The sequence below is a fragment of the Podarcis melisellensis genome, assembly GCF_964234715.1.
Source record: "Podarcis melisellensis genome assembly, chromosome: 5".
Lineage (NCBI taxonomy): Eukaryota > Metazoa > Chordata > Lepidosauria > Squamata > Lacertidae > Podarcis > Podarcis melisellensis.
Window position 1 is genome coordinate 3,558,063 of NC_138537.1, and position 19,522 is coordinate 3,577,584.

The window sequence follows — 19,522 nt, forward strand, 5'->3', positions numbered from 1 at the left end:
AATCCCTAGGCCGCTTACAGAAAGAGCTCAAGCAATACAATCCAAATTCTACATTCCAATCGCTGATATTCACAATTCCTCACTTTTAGTATATGGAAGGGCCTTTTATAAGAGGGATTTTTGTCATGTCTGCAGCAGCTGTGAATGATAGAATCAAAGTGGAGCTGGAAGGGACCCTGGGTGGTCATCCAGCCCAACCCTTTGCATTGCAGGATCTCAACATGCGGTCCCCCATCCAATTCGAAACCATACCGGACCCTGCTTAGCTTTGCAAATGTGCTAACCGTTTTATGTCTCCTGGATGTGCATTTCCCTGCCCACTGCCAGGGGCAGACAGTAGCGTGGAGTGCAGGGCAGGGAATATAGGAAGCAGAGGAACCTGCCTTATATATGGAGTCAGACTGTTGGTCCACCCAGCCCAATGTTGCCAACACTGACTGGCAGCCGCTCTGCAGGTTTTTGAACTGGGTCTCTCTTATCCTCAATTGGACCTGAGACCTTCTGTCTGCAAAGCACATCCTCTTCCACTGAGCCACAGCCTCTGCATTGCTCAGTGACATCAGGGTGCAGAGTTATGTTGCCTTCTGCATCATGGAACAGGATGTGGGGGAAAGTCCGCTCATGACCTGCTTTCTTCATCCTGCTCCCAAGGTGTAGTAGCTCTGGCGAGGTCACTGGCCTGGCTTGTCCTGACATTGCACAGGTCTCTGTTTCCCACTTCCGTTTGAGAAGGAGAATCTGAACTGGGAGCCTCTGTTGAGGTCTGGGGAGGAGCGGCTGCCGACCAGAGACTGAGCATTTGTTGTGGTTTAGTCGGTGGAGCCAGTGAGAGATTTTACCTTCTTGGGCTCCATGATCACTGCAGATGATGACAGCAGCCATGAAATTAAAAGACGCCTGCTTCTTGGTTGAAAAGCAATGACAAACCTAGACAGCATCTTAAAAAGCAGAGACATCACCTTGCCAACAAAGGTCCGTATAGTTAAAGCTATGGTTTTCCCAGTAGTGATGTATGGAAGTGAGAGCTGGACCATAAAGAAGGCTGATTGCCGGAGAATTGATGCTTTTGAATTCTGGTGCTGGAGGAGACTCTTGAGAGTCCCATGGACTGCAAGAAGATCAAACCTCTCCATTCTGAAGGAAATCAGCCCTGAGTGCTCACTGGAAGGACAGATCGTGAAGCTGAGGCTCCAATACTTTGGCCACCTCATGAGAAGAGAAGACTCCCTGGAAAAGACCCTGATGTTGGGAAAGATGGAGGGCACAAGGAGAAGGGGATGACAGAGGACGAGATGGTGGGACAGTGTTCTCAAAGCTACCAGCATGAGTTTGACCAAACTGCGGGAGGCAGTGGAAGACAGGAGGGCCTGGCGTGCTCTGGTCCAGGGGGTCACGAAGAGGCGGACACAACTAAACAACAACAAGAAGTCGGTCTCTGGAGAATGGGAAGCTGAATCAATGCCCTGCATAGAGCAGAATGGCAGAACAGGGACACGGAAGCAGGAGCCATGGAAGAAGGAGGAAGATTAGCACTGTGGGGCAGGATGGCAGGGAACCAGTGGCTGGACCACTGACCATGATCGCTGGGATTGGAGTCTATATGGAAAGCCAAAGGTGACTTATCCCAGCCTTAGATGAAACACAGTTTTGCCCCCAACCCTACAATTCCGTGATTCTTTGACTTCCAGTTTATTTATTCCAGGCTGAGAAACCTCAAGTCCAGCAGAGCAATTTCACGAATGCTTTCCCTTCCCACACAAAGATGTTTTGAGGACTGAGCAGACATTTCTCATTTATTTATTCATCCACGGCACTTGTCTGTTCCTCGTTCCTCCGGGGCTTGGGAGCCTGGAGCTGGCGGTTTTCCCGTCCCTCCATCCCTCACTTCCGCCTGCCAGGGCCTGGCGTGCTTCCTGGATTCCGGCTCTGCCGGTGCGGTGACAGGCGTGGGTGAGCAGGGCCCCTTTCGCGCGTCTGCTGCCTCAGGGCTCTCCCTGCCTCAGCCCATGAGCTGCGCTCTCTGGTATGACGGAGGAGAGCAGGCCTGTCATCTGGCACCTTTGAGGAGGCCCTGCATGGAACTGGATGCTCACACAGGTGTTCCCCGCCAGCACTTGGAGTCAGCGATGCTTTGCCGGCGCAAGCAGACACCACACCACGTTCGTCAAGGACGGACAAATCTCTTACTGCTCTTCCAAGTGGGGAAAGAGAACTGTAGGGGCCGAGGGGGTGAAGAAAGTTCTCATTGCCTGGGACTTTTTAATGCTGAGAAAAGTCGACATGATAGACGCACATAACACTATGAATGGCATGGATGGGGGGGGAGACCGTTTTCTTCCGCTCTCCTAGCAGTACAGCGGTACCTCGGGTTACAGACGCTTCAGGTTACAGACTCCGCTAACCCAGAAATAGTACCTTGGGTTAAGAACTTTGCTTCAGGATGAGAACAGAAATCGCACGGCGGTGGCAGTAGGAGGCCCCATGAGCTAAAGTGGTACCTCAGGTTAAGAACGGTTTTAGGTTAAGAACGGACCTCCAGAACAAATTAAGTTCTTAACCCGAGGTTGTTGTTGTCGTTTAGTTGTTTAGTCGTGTCCGCCTCTTTGTGACCCCCTGGACCAGAGCACGCCAGGCACTCCTGTCTTCCACTGCCTCCCGCAGTTTGGTCAGACTCATTTTTGTAGCTTCGAGAACACTGTCCCACCATCTCGTCCTCTGTCGTCCCCTTCTCCTTGAGCCCTCCATCTTTCCCAACATCAGGGTCTTTTCCAGGGAGTCTTCTCTTCTCATGAGGTGGCCAAAGTCTTGGAGCCTCAGCTTTACGATCTGTCCTTCCAGTGAGCACTCAGGGCTGATTTCCTTAAGAATGGATCGGTTGGATCTTCTTCCATGGGACTCTCAAGAGTCTCCTCCAGCACCAGAATTCAAAAGCATCAATTTTTCGGCGATCAGCCTTCTTTATGGTCCAGCTCTCACTTTCATACATCACTACGGGGGAAAGCATAGCTTTAACTATACGGACCTTTGTCGGCAAGGTGAGCATGGAGCTGGAAGGTTGGGGACAGATAAAAAGAAAAGGACTTATTCACGCAGTGCCTTGGGAAACTCTCTTTTGTAGGAGTTTGTGGCGGCCACGAACCTGGATGGCTTTAAAAGAGGAGTAGACAAATTCATGGAGGAGAGGCGTTTTTTTTTGTTTTTTTAAATATTTTTATTAAGGATTTTCTTGTTTTACAGAAGTGTAGTGCCTCGTATTTTTTTTTCTTCTTCTTCCATGTAGCGTTTTTACAAATCTGTTTCATTTGCTGAGGTTGATGGCTGATAGTCACAGTCGTGATGCTTTGTCTCCATATTCAGATGTATTAATTGGAAACCAAACAAGGGGAGAGTGCCTTTGTGTTCGAATCCTGCTTGCGGGTTTCCCATTGAGGGCATGTGGCTGGCCACTGTGAGAGCAGGATGGTGGCCTAGGTGGGACACTGGCCTGATCCAGCAGAAGCTCTTCCTCTGTTCTTAAGAGTCACTCCATTGATGTTTTATCAGATGGCATTATTATGGACTATGCTGCCTGAGGCTTACGGGAGCCACATGTTCCTCTCTTGGACTTGGGCCCCAGTGTTCCTTGGGATCCGGTTCCTGCTTTTCCAGCTGGTGCACACAGCGTGCGAAGTCAGCCTCTCTTATCATAAAAGCATCTGCTGGATCAGGCCCGTGGCCAGTCTGGTCCAGCATCCTGTTCTCATGGAAGATGCCCTCAAGCAGGACATGAGTGTCGCAGACCATGCATGGTATGTTGGAAGTGGACATAGAGGTGGTTTTTCCTCCCTCTCTCATAATACTAGAACCCAGTGGAGGTCATTGAATGGGAGATTCAAGACAGAAGAAGACTCTTCATAGAATTATAGAGATGAAAGGGACCTCCAAGGGTCATCCGGTCCACCCCCTGCAATGCAGGAATCTCAGCTCAAGCATCCATGACAGATGGCCACCCAACCTCTGCTTAAAAACCTCCAACCACATCCCAAGGGAGACCGTTCCACTGTCAAACAGCTCTTGCCCTCAGAAGGTACTTCCTGATGTTTTGTCGGAATCTCCTTTCTTGCTAACTTGAAGCCATGGGTTCGAGTCCTACCCTTGAGGCAGGAGAAAGGCTTGGTCCATCTTCCATGGAGCAGCCCTTGAGATATTTGAAGATGGCGCTGTGGGTTAAACCACAGAGCCTAGGACTTGCCGATCAGAAGGTTGGTGGTTCGAATCCCCACGACGGGGTGAGCTCCCGTTGCTCGGTCCCTGCTCCTGCCAACCTAGCAGTTTGAAAGCACGCCAAAGTGCAAGTAGATAAATAGGTACCGCTCCGGCGGGAAGGTAAACGGCGTTTCCGTGCGCTGCTCTGGTTCGCCAGAAGCGGCTTAGTCCTGCTGGCCACATGACCCGGAAGCTGTACACCGGCTCCCTCGGCCAGTAAAGCCAGATGAACGCTGCAACCAAGAGTCGGCCACGACTGGACCTAATGGTCAGGGGTCCCTTTACCTTTTACTCATATCTCATCTCAGTCTCCTCTAGGCTAAACATACCCAGCTTATTCAACCATTCCTCATACGGCTTGGTTTGCTGGCCCTTGATCATCTTGGCCGCCCTCCTCTGCACACCTTCCAGCTGGTCTTCTACACACACACACACACACACACACACACACACAGGAATTTTCTCCCCCAAGAGGCACTGATGGCCACTATTTTCTTAGGCCTTTGCTTAAGAGGAGGATAAGGCCATGAATGGGCAAGAGAAGTGGTCCATGCATTCCGTCCTCTGTGGGGCCGCAGGGAGCGTGCCAGGTTGCCAAATACTGATCTAGGCAGACGAAGCCCCCTTTGTACTCCCCAACCCCCCTTGCTTTGAAGAACGCAGCTGGGCCAGGTGGTGTGAGCCGGAAAAAGCCCCTCTCCCTCTCTGGGTCCTTGCTGATTGGATCGCCAGGGGAAGGGGAGGGGGAGAGATGCAGCCACTGCAAGGGGAGGGGGAGAGCACAGCTGCAGGCAGGGGATGTGGGGGGGGGGCTGGTTTCCATTCTGAGCAGCATCGCTGCCCCATCCTTTCTGTGCCACCTTGGTTTCGCACCGGGGCTGGATTTTAAGAGAGCCTTTGCCTGGACCAGTTTCCTCCCATCACCTCCCTCCTTGCCCAGTTGCCTGGAAAAAGGACGACTGAATCGACTGAATCTTCCGAATCTTCACCTCTTTGCCAGGAATCCTCTCTCCCTCCCACGATCTGCCACATAGGATTAAGCTGGGAGCATCACAGCATCCTCTCTGAGAGGCAGTTTCTCTCTCGCCATGGCGACGGGATGCAGGCGCAGGAGGGAGGGGGTTGGCCAGCGGGATTCCTGAGACCTCCAGGAGAATCCTCCTGCCACCGACCTCTGGGAAAGGCTGACTCACTCCTGACCAGAGGCTAAGATGGCCCCCTGATCCCTCAGCCAGGTGAGGTGGGGCCCGTCTCCTCGCATTCTGGGACTGCGGCACAGCACCCCTCGCTCTCTCGGCCAGGATCTGGCCTCCGGATTTGGCACAGCTCCGCTCAGCCATGGGGGAGAAGTCGGATTATCAGCGGCTGTCGACTGGGGAGGACGAGGAGGCGGAGGGGTTCGCGGCAGCCCCAGAACCCCAGCCTCGGGCGCCCAGGCCGGACCTGCTGGTGGTGCCAGGACAGAGGGTCAGTATGGCTTTGGCAAGGAAGGGGGGTGCTGGAGGAGAGAGGGGGTTCCTATGGCACCCCCAATTCACCCCTGTGGGGTGTCAGGATCTGACAGATGGGTTGTGGGGAGTGCGAAGGTTGTGGGGGGGGGGCTTGGGTTTCCCTTTCCATTCGGCTCTGCAAGGGGGAAGCCCCAGCGCCTCTCTTATTTTTTTTCTTCCAGAAATGAAAGGGCTCCCCATTTAGGGAATCCTTCTTGTATTTAAAGGGGCTGCAGGTATGGGGGTTCCAGTGCCCCCCCAGCCACGTTGCAAGCTGATATCTCTCCCCCTTGGTGCCCTGTACATTTGTAGCTGTCTCCCAGGAATTACAAATTACTACTATTGTGATATTATTATTATTATTATTATTATTATTATTATTATTATTATTATTAATTTTTAATCAGCCCAATCTGCCATTCCCCTTAAGGTCTCAGGGCGTCCCACAACCATATCGCCACATTAAAAAGTCAGCTAAATACATTTACAAGCCCACACCGTGCCAACTCCCTCAGCCCCCAGTCCTTCCTTAAAAGACATTTGCGAAGACTCAGCCTTAATCGCTCCCACTACTGAAGTGAAGCATGTGTAAATGCATTTACTCATATTCACCCTCTGTTATTCACTCCTGCCTCATTTCCCGTCCTCCCCACACTCTCTCAATGATTCAAATTGTACTCTGAGAAGAGGGACTGGCTGTAAACCGCTCTGAGAATTTGTAGCTCTATGAGGGGAATAGAGGCCTCCTATCTAGCCTTTATTTATTTTTTAAATAAATTTTTATTAAATTTTCTTTTAGAAACTAATCAACACAATCCTGTTCTCAAATTTCCAATTTTTGTACTTCCACCAGCTCCTCCACCAATCATCCATATTTTCTATTCATTACGCATTTTCCATGTCTTATATTGCCAGTTAGAACTATCCTTTCATCTCAGTTTCTTTTTACAATACAGTACATCTTTAACAATCACAAAGCCTCTTTAAAACCGACTAACGTTGTCTGTGCATCACATATATTTTTCAGATAATCCGTAAACTTTCCCCAGTCCTCGATGAACTTGTGATCCTTTTGATATCTAATTTTCCCAGTCATTTTGTCCAATTCTGCGTAATCCATAAGTTTCATTCTCCACTCTTCAAGTGTCGGTAGTTCCTCTTGTTTCCATTTTTGGGCCTCCTATCTAGCCTTTAAGGGACATGGGTGACAGTGTGGGTTAAACCACAGAGCCTAGGACTTGCCGATCAGAAGGTCGGTGGTTCGAATCCCCGCAACAGAATGAGCTCCCGTTGCTCGGTCCCTGCTCCTGCCAACCTAGCAGTTCGAAAGCACATCAAAGTGCAAGTAGATAAATAGGTACCACTCCGGCGGGAAGGTAAATGGCATTTCCGTGCGCTGCTCTGGTTCGCCAGAAGCGGCTTAGTCCTGCTGGTCACATGACCTGGAAGCTGTATGCCGGCTCCCTCGGCCTATAGAGCGAGATGAGCACCGCAACCCCAGAGTCGGCCACGACTGGACCTAATGGTCAGGGGTCCCTTTACCTTTACCTATCTAGCCTTTGCACCCTTTACAAACTACAACTCCCAAAAGTCTTTGGGGGAAGCCATGACTGTTTAAAGTGGTATCACAGGGCTTTAAATGTGTGGTATTAGAGTGTTGGACTTGGACCTGGGAGAGCAGGGTTCGAATCCCCATTCAGACACAAAGCTCACGGGGTAATTGGGAGGCGGGCAGCGACTGTCATCCTGTCATCCTGGCCTACCTCACAGGGGTGTCATGAGGATTAAATGAGGAGGGGGAGAATCATGAATGCCACCTTGAGCTCCCTGGGGCAGAAAAATGGTGGGATATAAATGCAATGGAATAAATAAAACGATCACATGCAGATTTGTCTTCCCAAACCTGGGGCCCGCCAGATGTTTTGGGATGCAGTTCCCAAATGCCCCAGTCAGCACAGCTGTATTTCAAAATGTTTGGAGGACACCAGGTTGGGAAAGACTGGTATAGACATTGATAATATTTACGCACCTTTTTAGTGGCACTCCTGTGATTTAATTACAGGAGATAAAACAATTTAAAATCTACCTTTCATCCATATAGATCCTAATTTTATTTGCTTGCCAGCTTTCCGCAGTTCAGACCATGCTCAAGGTGGCTCACAACATGAAAAACCACCCCTCCTGCAACGTAACGACATTACTCATAAACAAAAAATGAAACAATAAAAAATACTTTCACAGAATTTTTCCCCATGCTTCCCAACATCGCTGAGCCTTGTCTGGCAGTTCCCTCACTGCGAGAAGCCAAGTTACAGGGAACCAGGCAGAGGGCCTTCTTGGTAGTGGCTCCTGCCCTGTGGAACGCCCTCCCACCAGATGTCAAAGAGAAAAACAACTACCAGACTTTTAGAAGACACCTGAAGGCAGCCCTGTTTAGGGAAGCTTTTAATGGTTAAAGGGTTATTGCATTTTAGTGTTCTGTTGGAAGCTGCCCAGAGTGGCTGGGGAAACCCAGCCAGATGGGCAGGGTATAAATAAATTATTGTTGTTGTTGTTGTTGTTATTATTATTATTATTATTATTATTATTATTATTATTATTATTACTACTACTACTATTATTATCTCCTTGTGCACAGCTGCATTCGGTTTTGCATCCCTTCAGCCACACATCCCTCCTCCTCTCTTGTGCTTTTGCTCTGCCCCTGAGTTTGCAGCCGCCGACTCCAGGTGGTATGAAATCCTGCTTTTGAAAAAGAATTGGACCTGGATCCAAATTTGCCCAGAGGAACTCTGTTTGGTCTGCAATTATGCCAGAGCGATGGCAAGGGCTCCGAGACCAAGCACATGCTTTCGTTCCGGGGGGTTGGGCTAGATGACCCTCAGGGTCCCATCCACCCTGACAATTCTTGTGATTCCGTCCCGGGACTCTGCAGTTTAAACAGCTCTTGGGTAGCAGAGGTGGAAAAACCTGGTGTGGAACCTGGTGCCCTCCAGATGTTATTGGACCCCAACTCCCATAATTCCCAGGCAGGATGAACAATGTCTCAGGGAATTATGGGCGTTGTAGTCCGGAAGGCTGCAGCTCCTTTTTCTCTCTCTCACACACACACTTGGCTTTAAGCCCTGGAGAGCTGCTGCCAGTCCGAGCAGGTAACACTGCTCTGGAGGGACCAGGGGCAGGTTCCTGTGCTCAGTCCAAGGCCAAGGGGTCAGGCACGCACCTTTGGCAATCCCGACTGACTCAACAGAAGAACGCAGCCCCAAAGCGGACATGTGGGCTGGTTAGTCCGGATTGTCTTTTTAGAAGAAGTGTAAACAGATCAACTGGGGGGAACAGGACCGTCCAGATTCCAAAGTAGTTGACGATCGGAGGGGAAATGGCCGTGCTGTTGATGTTCAGCAAGGGCAATGGAGAGAGAAAGTGCATTTTGGATAGGGGCCGCATGCAGGTAAGTCGACATATTCCTATAAAACGGAGAGGGGGGAGTGCGTGTCTTTGATTTTCACCTTTCCCCCTTTTGCTCTCAGATGCCTTTTTTAAAAAGAAAGCCTGTCTCACCAATCCAGATCTCATAGATGGTTGTGTTTGGGGTTGTGAGAATCCGTTCCTTCAGCTCATATTGGTTGGTGGCAGAGGTGGCCCAGCCCTGGAGGGGGACGAGGTGGGTCAGTGACCTCGGGGGGCTCAGAAATCAGGGTGGCAGCCTGGGACACAAACGGATCAGACCTCCAAACTGCCAAACTGCCTGCTCTTCTTGTTCAGCTCCGGTTTGCTGGGGCTCAGGCATGGGACTTTCTTACTGGTTCATGCCCTGTCTCTGTTACTGGAATGGAGGGTGCCATCTATGCTGAGCAAGTTCTGGTGGATTTGGTGGTCTCCGCCTGGGGGTGTTCACCAGGCGGTGCCAGGGGCGAGGAGGGCATGGAAATGTGGCTCAGCTGATTTGCTCTGCATGAACAGGGGTCTCCTCTTGGTGGAGATGGCCTCTGGATTCTGCGATTCCACAACTGCGGGTTTGTTGTTGTTTAGTCGTTTAGTCGTGTCCGCCTCTTCGTGACCCCCTGGACCAGAGCACGCCAGGCACTCCTGTCTTCCACTGCCTCATGCAGTTTGGTCAGACTCATGCTGGTAGCTTCCAGAACACTGTCCCACCATCTCGTCCTCTGTCGTCCCCTTCTCCTCGTGCCCTCCATCTTTCCCAACATCAGGGTCTTTTCCAGGGAGTCTTCTCTTCTCATGAGGTGGCCAAAGTATTGGAGCCTCAGCTTCAGGATCTGTCCTTCCAGTGAGCACTCAGGGCTGATTTCCTTCAGAATGGAGAGGTTTGGTCTTCTTGCAGTCCATGGGACTCTCAAGAGTCTCCTCCAGCACCAGAATTCAAAAGCATCAATTCTTCGGTGATCAGCCTTCTTTATGGTCCAGCTCTCACTTCCATACATCACTACTGGGAAAACCATGGCTTTAACTACACGGACCTTTGTTGGCAAGGTGATGTCTCTGCTTTTTAAGATGCTAGACAGATAGACAGACAACTGCAGGTTTACAAACAACCATCTGGCTGACCCCTGAGAGAACAGGATGCTGGACTAGGTAGGTCTCATCCAGAAGGCTTTTCTTCTGTTCTGGACCCTGGGAATCTAGACGTAGGATTACGTCCTGGGAGAGATTTCCCAAACCAGTTTATTCCAGCCGCTATTGCTTTGGAGGAAACTTCGCGTCTCGTAGCACAGATTTATTTACTGTATTGTTGCATTTAGATCCCACAGTTTTTCTCCATAGAGCTCAATGTGGCGTACATGGTTCCCACCACCCCAATTTAATCCCCACAACAACCCTGAGAGGTTGGTTAATAATAATAATAATAATAATAATAATAATAATAATAATAATAATATTTGTACCCCGCCCATCTGGCTGGGTCTCCCCAGCCACTCTGGGCGGCTTCCAACAAAGATTAAAAATACATTAAAATGTCACACATTAAAAACTTCCCTAAAGCTGAGAGGCAGTGATTGGCCCAAGGCTACACCCAGTGAGTGGGGATTTGAACCCTGGTCTTCAAGCGCCTAGCACAACGCACTGACCATTACACCGCATTGCCCCTGTGGGAGCACGAGCTTTCGTTTAAAAACGAGCAAGTTTCTGGCCCTCGGGACTGGAAGGCGGGCTTGGGAAGGGGCGAGCGATTCCCTGTCGACGTCTCAGAAAGAAAAATGGGAGTTGAGTAAGCTCTCCAGGGGTCAAAGTGCAAAGCAAGGGGTTGAAATACATGACCTTTGGGAGTCCCTTTCGACTCTACAGTTCTGTGATTCTGTGGCGGTGCTTCAGTGCCTAGGAGACTCCTGTGGCGGTGTTCCTCATGGGTAGCAAAACTAGGATGATTTGTGCCAGGAAGTAAACCTAAAGAATCATGGCAAGAAAAATTGATGGACTATGCAGAACTGGCCAAACTGACATACAAGCTACGGGACAAGGATAACTGTGACTTTAAGGATGAATGGGAACCCTTTACAAAGTTTTTGAAGACGCAACAAAGCAAACTGGACTCCTTGGCAGGTTTTGAATAAACATTCACAAACTTTTTATTGATAATATTCAGCTAAATAGTTTGAGGATCTATACAACTGTGTAAGATGCAGAAAACAGCATTATTGGAGAAATCAAAGACTGGAACTGAGGGAAGTCGGGGGGTGAGGGTTTTGTGTGGGAGGGAGAGGGAGGAAAAATGGGGGGAAAACAAGGATGATATGTTTTTGGATAATATGTCTTGTTATAATTTTGAATAAAAAAAATTAAAAAATGGAAGTAAACCTGTAAGGGGGGGGGAAAGGCCATTGGCAATGCTATAATTCCCACGTTGGGCTGTACTGGGCGCCCTTGAAGGACTTTGGCCATGCCTGGCACTGCCTGGCAAGCATCAAAAAAACCCCTGCCCGTCTCTTAGCTCTATAGCGTATGCAAATCAGGTCAGCGCTAATTGTTACCGCACGTGCCATTGAACCGGCCTCATCACTTTGTAATTGTGCACAGTGTAAGACTTGTTCATTCTTTCAAACTCTGCACATGTTCAGATTTCCCTTTGCCCATTCAGGACTAACTCCTCTAGAGAAGAACCTGGCCATCCTGGCCATTTCAGATTGATTTATTTCTTTGAGATTTCAAGAGCAACTCTCTAGCTCTTAGCATGGAAAACCGGGCAGCGAATGTCTCAGCGCCTTTTGTTTCCCTGGTGCTTGCAAAAGATCAAACTCCATTAGCAATGCATTATTTAAGGCGTTGATTTGCTCTCGCGAAAGGACAAACTCCATTCGTGATGCTCTGATCGCTCTCCCTGCAAATTAAAGAATTGTGAGGGGAGGATCAGAGCCCGTGGCTGGCGTTGAATGTCGGACTAGGACCTGGGAGACCCGAGTTCAAATTCTCACTCGGCCGTGAAACTTACTAGAGGATCTTGGGATGGTCAGTCACTTTCAGCCTATCCCACCTGGCAGGGTTGCTCTGGGGATAATTGAGGAGCAGGAAAACCATGCATATGAATGTGTGGGATATAAATGCAATAAATAATAATAACAACAATTATGAGCAGGGGGGCAGTGCTGAGAAAGACTCTGCCTGTAGATTGGTGCATGATTTGTGATTTTTAATCACAAAGCATGCCACTGCCAGCCTGCCTTAAAGCTCCTGCGGGATGGCGGCAGATGCAAAAATAGTTTGGTATTGTTATATTATTAATTATTATTAGTTCTGTGGTGGTGGTGATGATGATGATGATGATGATGATGATGATGATAATAATTTATTTATACCCCGCCCATCTGGCTGGGCTTCCCCAGCCACTCTGGGCAGCTTCCAACCAAATATTAAAATACAGTAATACATCAAACATTAAAAGCTTCCCTAAACAATTCCCTAACTTGATGCTTTCTCAATATTAATTGCGGCATTGCCACCTGGGGGGGGGGGACCCTAACTGCTACAAAAGTGGGACAACCTTCCTCTCCCCCTCCAAAACACTCGGGGTGTGAAAAGTTACAGGATTTCAGCAGCAAGTTTCGGAACGGACACAGATTGGTGTGTCCTGCCTGAAACTTTGGTAGGTGGAAACAATACTGAAAGTTGAATCATGTAGAAAACTGCCCTGATGAGCACAGATCATTTGGCTATTTATTTATTGCATTTTAATTCCACCTTCTTTTTCCGGGAGCTCAATTCTCCGCCCGGCCACAAAGCTCCCTGGGTGACCTCTGGTATTGGTCACTTCCTCCCAGCCTAACCTACCTCACAGGGTTGTTGTATTAAATGAGGAGGGGGAGTGCTGTGTACGCCCCCTTGAGCTCTTTGGAGTGGATTTAAATGGAGTAAATTAATAAGGTGGTTCTCCTGCTCCTCGTTGACTCTCCACAACACCCCTGCGAGGTAGACTGGCCTGAGAGCGTTTGACCGCCCCAAGGTTACCCAGTGAGCTCCATGGCTGCATGGAGATTTGAACCCTGGTCTCTCCCAGGTCCTGGTCTGACGGTCATAACTGCTGCACCATGTTGGCTGTCGTCATGGCTGCACAATAAAAAGGACATTTAGAGGGGACCTTAATCGTGATGATTTTTAACAACAACCCATCCACTTCTGGCTGAAAATCTTAAACTTCTCACAAGGCTGATTCCCCCCCCCCCCCTCTGCCCGATTCATTCCTGGTGGGAGCCCAAAGCAGTATCTTAGAAAAGGCAAAGAGACTGATATTGAGATGGACCATTGGCCCATCTACTTCAGTGCTGCTTGCACTGGCTGCCAGCAGCTCTTGTTGTTGTTGTTGTTTAGTCGTTGAGTCGTGTCTGACTCTTCGTGACCCCATGGACCAGAGCACACCAGGCCCTCCTGTCTTCCACTGCCTCCCTCATGCTGGTAGCTTCGAGAACACTGTCCCACCATCTCATCCTCTGTCGTCCCCTTCTCCTTGTGCCCTCCATCTTTCCCAACATCAGGGTCTTTTCCAGGGAGTCTTCTCTTCTCATGAGGTGGCCAAAGTCTTGGAGTCTCAGCTTCAGGATCTGTCCTTCCAGTGAGCACTCAGGGCTGATTTCCTTCAGAATGGAGAGGTTTGTTCTTCTTGCAGTCCATGGGACTCTCAAGAGTCTCCTCCAGCACCAGTACTCAAAATCATCAGTTCTTCGGCGATCAGCCTTCTTTATGGTCCGGCTCTCGCTTCCATACATCACTACTGGGAAAACCATAGCTGTAACTATACGGATTTCTGTTGGCAAGGTGATGTCTCTGCTTTTTAAGATGCTGTCTAGGTTTGTCATTGCTTTTCTCCCAAGAAGCAGGCGTCTTTTAATTCCGTGGCTGCTGTCACCATCTGCAGTGATCATGGAGCCCAAGAAAGTAAAATCTCTCACTGCCTCCATTTCTTCCCCTTCTATTTGCCAGCTCTCCAAGGAGTCTTTTCTTGGCTATCAAGAGATGACGCCGGGGATCGAAGCTGGGAACCTTCTGCATGCCAAGCACACGCTCTCGCGCTGATCGATGCGCCTTTGCAAGGACGGTTCTGCATATTTGGGGGAAAGGGGCAAAAGATTGGGGAAGGACTTCCTCTGCCCTGTTCCCTGCTTCTGGCGCAGTTCCCCAGCCTTGCTCAGAACCGTTTGTGGGGCTGAGCCCTGCAAGAATTCTGGCTTGAATTAAGCCCCACACGAAGAATCCTTTTCCCTGACTCTTCCCGGAGGCATGGGAGGCTGCAAAAAATTAGAGGGAGGGAAAACTGAGTCGTGGCACGGATTCAGGACACATGCGGGAGAGTACTTCTTCGCACGACACACTTAAACGGCAGGGTTTGCTGCCACCAGATGTGTTTTCCGGGGATGTGGTGATCATTATTCTGTTTTGCTTTAACTATTTATTTTGTGCTCTTATCTTGTGGACGTCTCTGAGATCTTTGGGTGAAGGGCAGGGTATACATCTAACAAAGAAATAATAAATAGGTTCATTCTGCTACATCTCCAGTTCGGGATGGATGAGGCCCCTGTCTGAAAGCTAGGTCAGTTGCTGCCAGTCCCTAGGACACGGGCAGACTCTGGCAATGTCTCTTCTGTGTGTGTGTTTCCGTCCCCGCTGCGCAAAGGGAAAGATGGCCCTGCCCACCCCTGCCATGTGGCCCCTGGCAGGCTCCCCAGAAGAGAACATGGCCCTCGGGTTCTCCCATCTTTGGTGTAGGAAAATCCTGAGGTTGATGGACCAATATCTCGGCATGATTTATTTATTTAATAAAATCTCTCTACCGCTTGATTGTTTAAAAACGCCCTCAAAGCAGCTTGCAAAAAATAAAATGAAAAAACAAGACAATAAAATTATTAATAAAAGCAATTAAAATGTTCCCCCCAAAAAAGTAATAAGCTAAAAGCACACCAGCGTTTTAGATACCTGGGTAGGCTTGTCGAAACAAAAATGTCTTTAGCAGGTGCTGAAAAGGGTACAGCGAAGGCGCCAGCCTGATATCAAGTGGCAGGGAGTTCCAAAGTGTAGATGCCGCCAAGATGGATTTCTTATGGGTGTGGAGTATAAGACAGTTTCCTGCTACTCCCAGAGTTTCGGGGAGAGATCTTTGCCAGCTCTTCTGCCTGAGATTCCTTTTTAACTGAGGTTGCTTGCGATTGAACCCAAGACCTGAGCTATGGAGAAGCAGCAGCAGAGGTTTGCTGGCCTTTGCACTTGGCTTGCGATCTTCCAGGAAGCATCCGGCCGCAGCCAATGAACCCTCCATCCGATCTGGCACAGTGCTTCTTACATTCCTAGTCCAGTTTTGGGGTCAATAAGGACTCCCTGATTCATTTTGAAACTGGCTAAGGAACAGAGGAGAGGGTCAGGGGGTGGCCCTCCCTAGCTGCTTGCGGCTTGGCTCGCTGTCTCGAGTCGCCTGGAACTCTTTCCATTGCAGGCCCCTGATTGCACCTGCTGTTTTGACGTGTCCCGTGTTGCGCTTCCTTCCCTGCAAAAGAGAGGAAGGCAGCCTACGGATCCTCTGCAAGTCTGCAATTTGATCAGAAACCAGCTGCAAAAATAAGCTTTCCCCTCAATCTTTCTGCATGCCCCCCCTTTCCTTTTCAACAAAAATGCATACTTTTTTCCAAAGTGCGATGCTTCAAACGGCGCTTGGTGCTTTTTATTATTATTATTAACTGCCTTGAAAGTGTGGGAATCGTTCCAGGCGAACTGGTAAACAGGAAGGCAAGCCTCCCATTCCCCCCAGGATTTTGCTAACCCCCCCCCCGGAAAAAAAACGAAACCTGTTGTTTCTCTCTCCCTCCTCACGCCTTCAGCATCCCTCTGCAGTGAAAATGTTTAGCTCCAGATCCGGCCAGCTGTTCTCCTCGGGGATGTGCTGGAAGACAAGAAAGCAGTGTTAAGGAGCCAGGGCACCGCAAAGGTCGCACTGTTTTCCTCCTGTTTTCCTCCCCGCTTGGACGAGGGACAAGACCCTGGCGCTGGAGGAAGCTCCCTGCTCCTTCGCCTCCCCCCGCAGCCTCCCCGCCAGCCATCTGTCAGGTGCACAGGCTGGGAAGACTTAAAGAAAGGGCTCTGCCCCATCCCCAGCAGGCCCAACGGGGCTTTGGGGCAGGATGAGACCCTTCCCACATCATTCCCCTGTGGCAGGCCTGGGAAGCAGTTTTGCAGAGGAGGCGACTTCGCTGTTTCCTGCAGTTCCAGGTCTCTCGCATCTCCAGCGTTTTTCCAGGCCTGCCGTCAAATTATCCCCTGTAAATAGTGGCTTTTGCCGCTGAGGACATTCCTCCCGGTTTGGCACTTTCTTATGCTCCAGGATCAAATTAGGTGGGGGTTTTTTTGGGGGGGTTGTACACACTGGAGTAGGAGAGGAAAAACAAAGACTGACATTTTTGCATCAGCCGCAAATTCGACACCAAGGAAAGCGTTAACTGCAAATTAGGACAACGAAGGACGCTTCTCCATTTTTGTCCAGTTCTGGGAATCTCAGTTTATCGGCAAGGTAGAATGTGTGCAGAGGAGGGCGGCCAAGATGATCGAGGGTCTGGAAATGAAGCCGTATGAGGAACTGTTGAGGGAACTGGGGGGCGTTTGGAGAAAAGAAGACTGAGAATTCAGATGCAGTCATACCTTGGGTTACAGCTGCCTCAGGTTGCGTTTGATTTGTGTTACGCACCCGCTGAAATCCGGAAGAGAAGAACGGGTTATTTCTGGGGTTCGGCGGTCACGCATGTGCAGAAGCGCTAAATTGTGCTTTGTGCATATGCAGAAGCACCGAATTGCAACCTGCACATGTGCAGACGCACCGCTGCGGGTTGCGAACGCTGCAGGTTGCGAACGTGCATCCCGCATGGATCACGTTCACAACCCGAGCGTCCACTGTATTTGAAGATACAATAGGTAAAGGGACCCGTGACAGTTAAGTCCAGTCGCGGACGACTCTGGGGTTGTGGTGCTCATCTCGCTTTACTGGCCGAGGGAGCCGGCGTACAGCTTCCGGGTCATGTGGCCATCATGGCTAAGCCACTTCTGGCAAACCAGAGCAGCGCACGGAAACGCTGTTTACCTTCCCGCCGGAGTGGTACCTATTTATCTACTTGCACTTTGACATGCTTTCGAACTGCTAGGTGGGCAGGAGCTGGGACCAAGCAATGGGAGCTCACCCCGTCGCGGGGATTTGAACCGTCAACTTTCTGATCAGCAAGTCCTAGGCTCTGTGGAAGGGCAGTCACATGGGAAAGGGGGCAAGCTTCTTTTCTCCTGCTCCGGATGGCAGGACTCAAACCGACGGATTCAGAGACTAGAAAGGAGATTCCGACTAAACATAAGGAAGAACTTTCAGATGGTGAGAGCCATCTGACTGTGGGGCAGACTCCCTCAAAAGCTGGTGGACTCTCCATCATTGGATGTTTTTAAACAGCTTGGATAACCATCTGCCAGGGATTCTTTAGCTGTGATTCCTGCATTTCAGGGGGTTGGACTAGATGGCCCCTGGGGGTCCCTGGCATCTCCGCAATTCTGTGATAATGTTGCCGGGAAACCTGGGTACCCCAGGATGCTCCCTGGCCAGCAAGGTCTGCCAGCAAGGTCTGAGCCAGACGGCTGGAGGAGAGCCTGAGAAGCGATTTGAAATCCCAGGCAGAGGCCCACAGGAAATTGCCTCTCCAGCCCACAGTTAAAGCTGACCTCTTGGCAGCCGGTCAAACTGCGTTCCCTGCGAATACCATAGAGTCTCTGTTCCAGGCTAGCGGGCAGGCGAGGGAGAGATTCCCTTGGGACCGGCCAGAGAGGAGGAAAGGGGAGGAGAGGAGAAAGAAAACAAGCATGCGCGATTGCAGGCGCAGCGCGCACCAGACTCAACAGTGTCCTGTTGTGGAGAGCTGCACAACAAACTCCCTCCAGCCTTGGCTGCCCAGAGGAACCCAGATCCCAGACCTGTCAGGATTCGGATAACTTTCGGATGCTGGGAAGTTGGAGCCTGAGCTGGTTTGCCGCCTCTTCTTAGCATCAGAAGCTGAGCATGGAGATTTCAGGCAGGCCAGCACAGGCAGTTTTGACACCTACGACCCTTGCTGAAATCTCCGCTTGGTTTTTCCTGGGGAGACGCCGAGGCAGCGTGGAGGATGCCTCCCCCCAAAAGGTCAGACGCCTCTGAAACTGACTGCCTGGGACTGCATCAATCTCCGTCATCCACAGAAAACCTTCGGATTTCTCCTTGGGCGCATGCAAGTGTTCCCTGAAGCATCTTGAGGACCCTGGATTGATGGATTCCTTTGCCCTCCAATGGAGTCAGCCTTGGTTGAAGTGTGGTGCAACTCTGGTGGTTTGGGGGACTGTTGCTAGCCGCTGACAGTGCAAGGATCCTGCTGCAGGCTCTGGGAAGCCCCCACCCCCTTCTCCTGTTTATGTTGTGGGTCCCTTTCCCAAAGGTGCGCCGGTCATAGCAAGACAGGAGGAAGGCTGTCAGAGAGCATCCTCTCTGGGTAGCAGAGATGCGGCGCTTTGAGGCTCTGCGCCGCTCCTTCCCATTTCTGGCCCGCTTCCGCATGTACACGGTAAGAGAACGATGCGCGCAGACCCGTTTGCAACGAGGAAATGCCCAGCCTCCTCTCCCTTTCGGCGTTGGTCTTCCTCTGCTGTTTTCTATGCGAGCGCGCAGCCTGGCTAGCTTACTAGAGCCACCTCTTTAGCTGCTTGCTCTGTAGGTGCCGTTCCGCTACGGTCTGAGTTACGAAGGTCCATCTCCGGGAAGCTGAAGCAAGGATAGTCCTGCTTTACTTTGGGGTAGGAGGGTGGGTAGGGAACTTGCAGCCTTCCAGCAAGCAGCAGGGCCAGTATTCTGGGATGGCAGGAGCTGGAGTTCAGCAACACCAGGGGGCCCCAAAAGGTAGCCACCCCTGGTCTAGAGATCCTGAGAAAGCACCTTCCGTGTAGGACTAGTACAAGAGACTGATGTAGGGACTGGTGCAAGCAAAACCAACCTGGGTCTGTGCATCCTCACATGCAACTGGCCCAGCACATTGCATAAACCCTGCAGCGGTGGCGCACAGCAGAAAGCGTGTCCGAATCTGGACAAAAGGGACCTGGCTTTTAAATCCTTTCTCAATCATAAACTCACAGGAAAAGCTCCTTGCAAGTGTTTTCTCTGCTGACCTCAGTTTCCCATCCATGCAGTGTTGGGGGGAAACAGTGGTCCTAATTCGTGTGACATCAACACAGACACGGCTCATCATCGCAGTCCTTCCTTTCCAGGCTCCAGCTTTTTGCTCTTCTGAATTTTGTCGGCAAAA

General features: G+C 50.3%; 1 protein-coding gene across 7 annotated transcripts in view; it reads left to right on the top strand.

Annotated features, from left to right (window-relative positions):
- The window catches only part of TNK2 (tyrosine kinase non receptor 2), a 110,684-nt gene that overhangs the window by 28,798 nt on the left and 62,364 nt on the right, over positions 1-19,522 (top strand). Inside the window, exon 1 of one of the 7 annotated variants that reach the window (XM_081910813.1) lies at positions 5,072-5,712. The exons of 3 other annotated variants lie outside the window; for them this stretch is intronic. In XM_081910813.1, coding sequence (XP_081766939.1) covers positions 5,584-5,712 — 129 coding nt within the window. In that variant the 5' untranslated portion in view covers positions 5,072-5,583. Of the gene's footprint in view, positions 1-5,071; positions 5,713-18,076; positions 18,788-19,522 lie in introns of those variants that run through there. 3 more of the 7 variants (XM_081910814.1, XM_081910815.1, XM_081910818.1) reach the window with 3 other exon arrangements.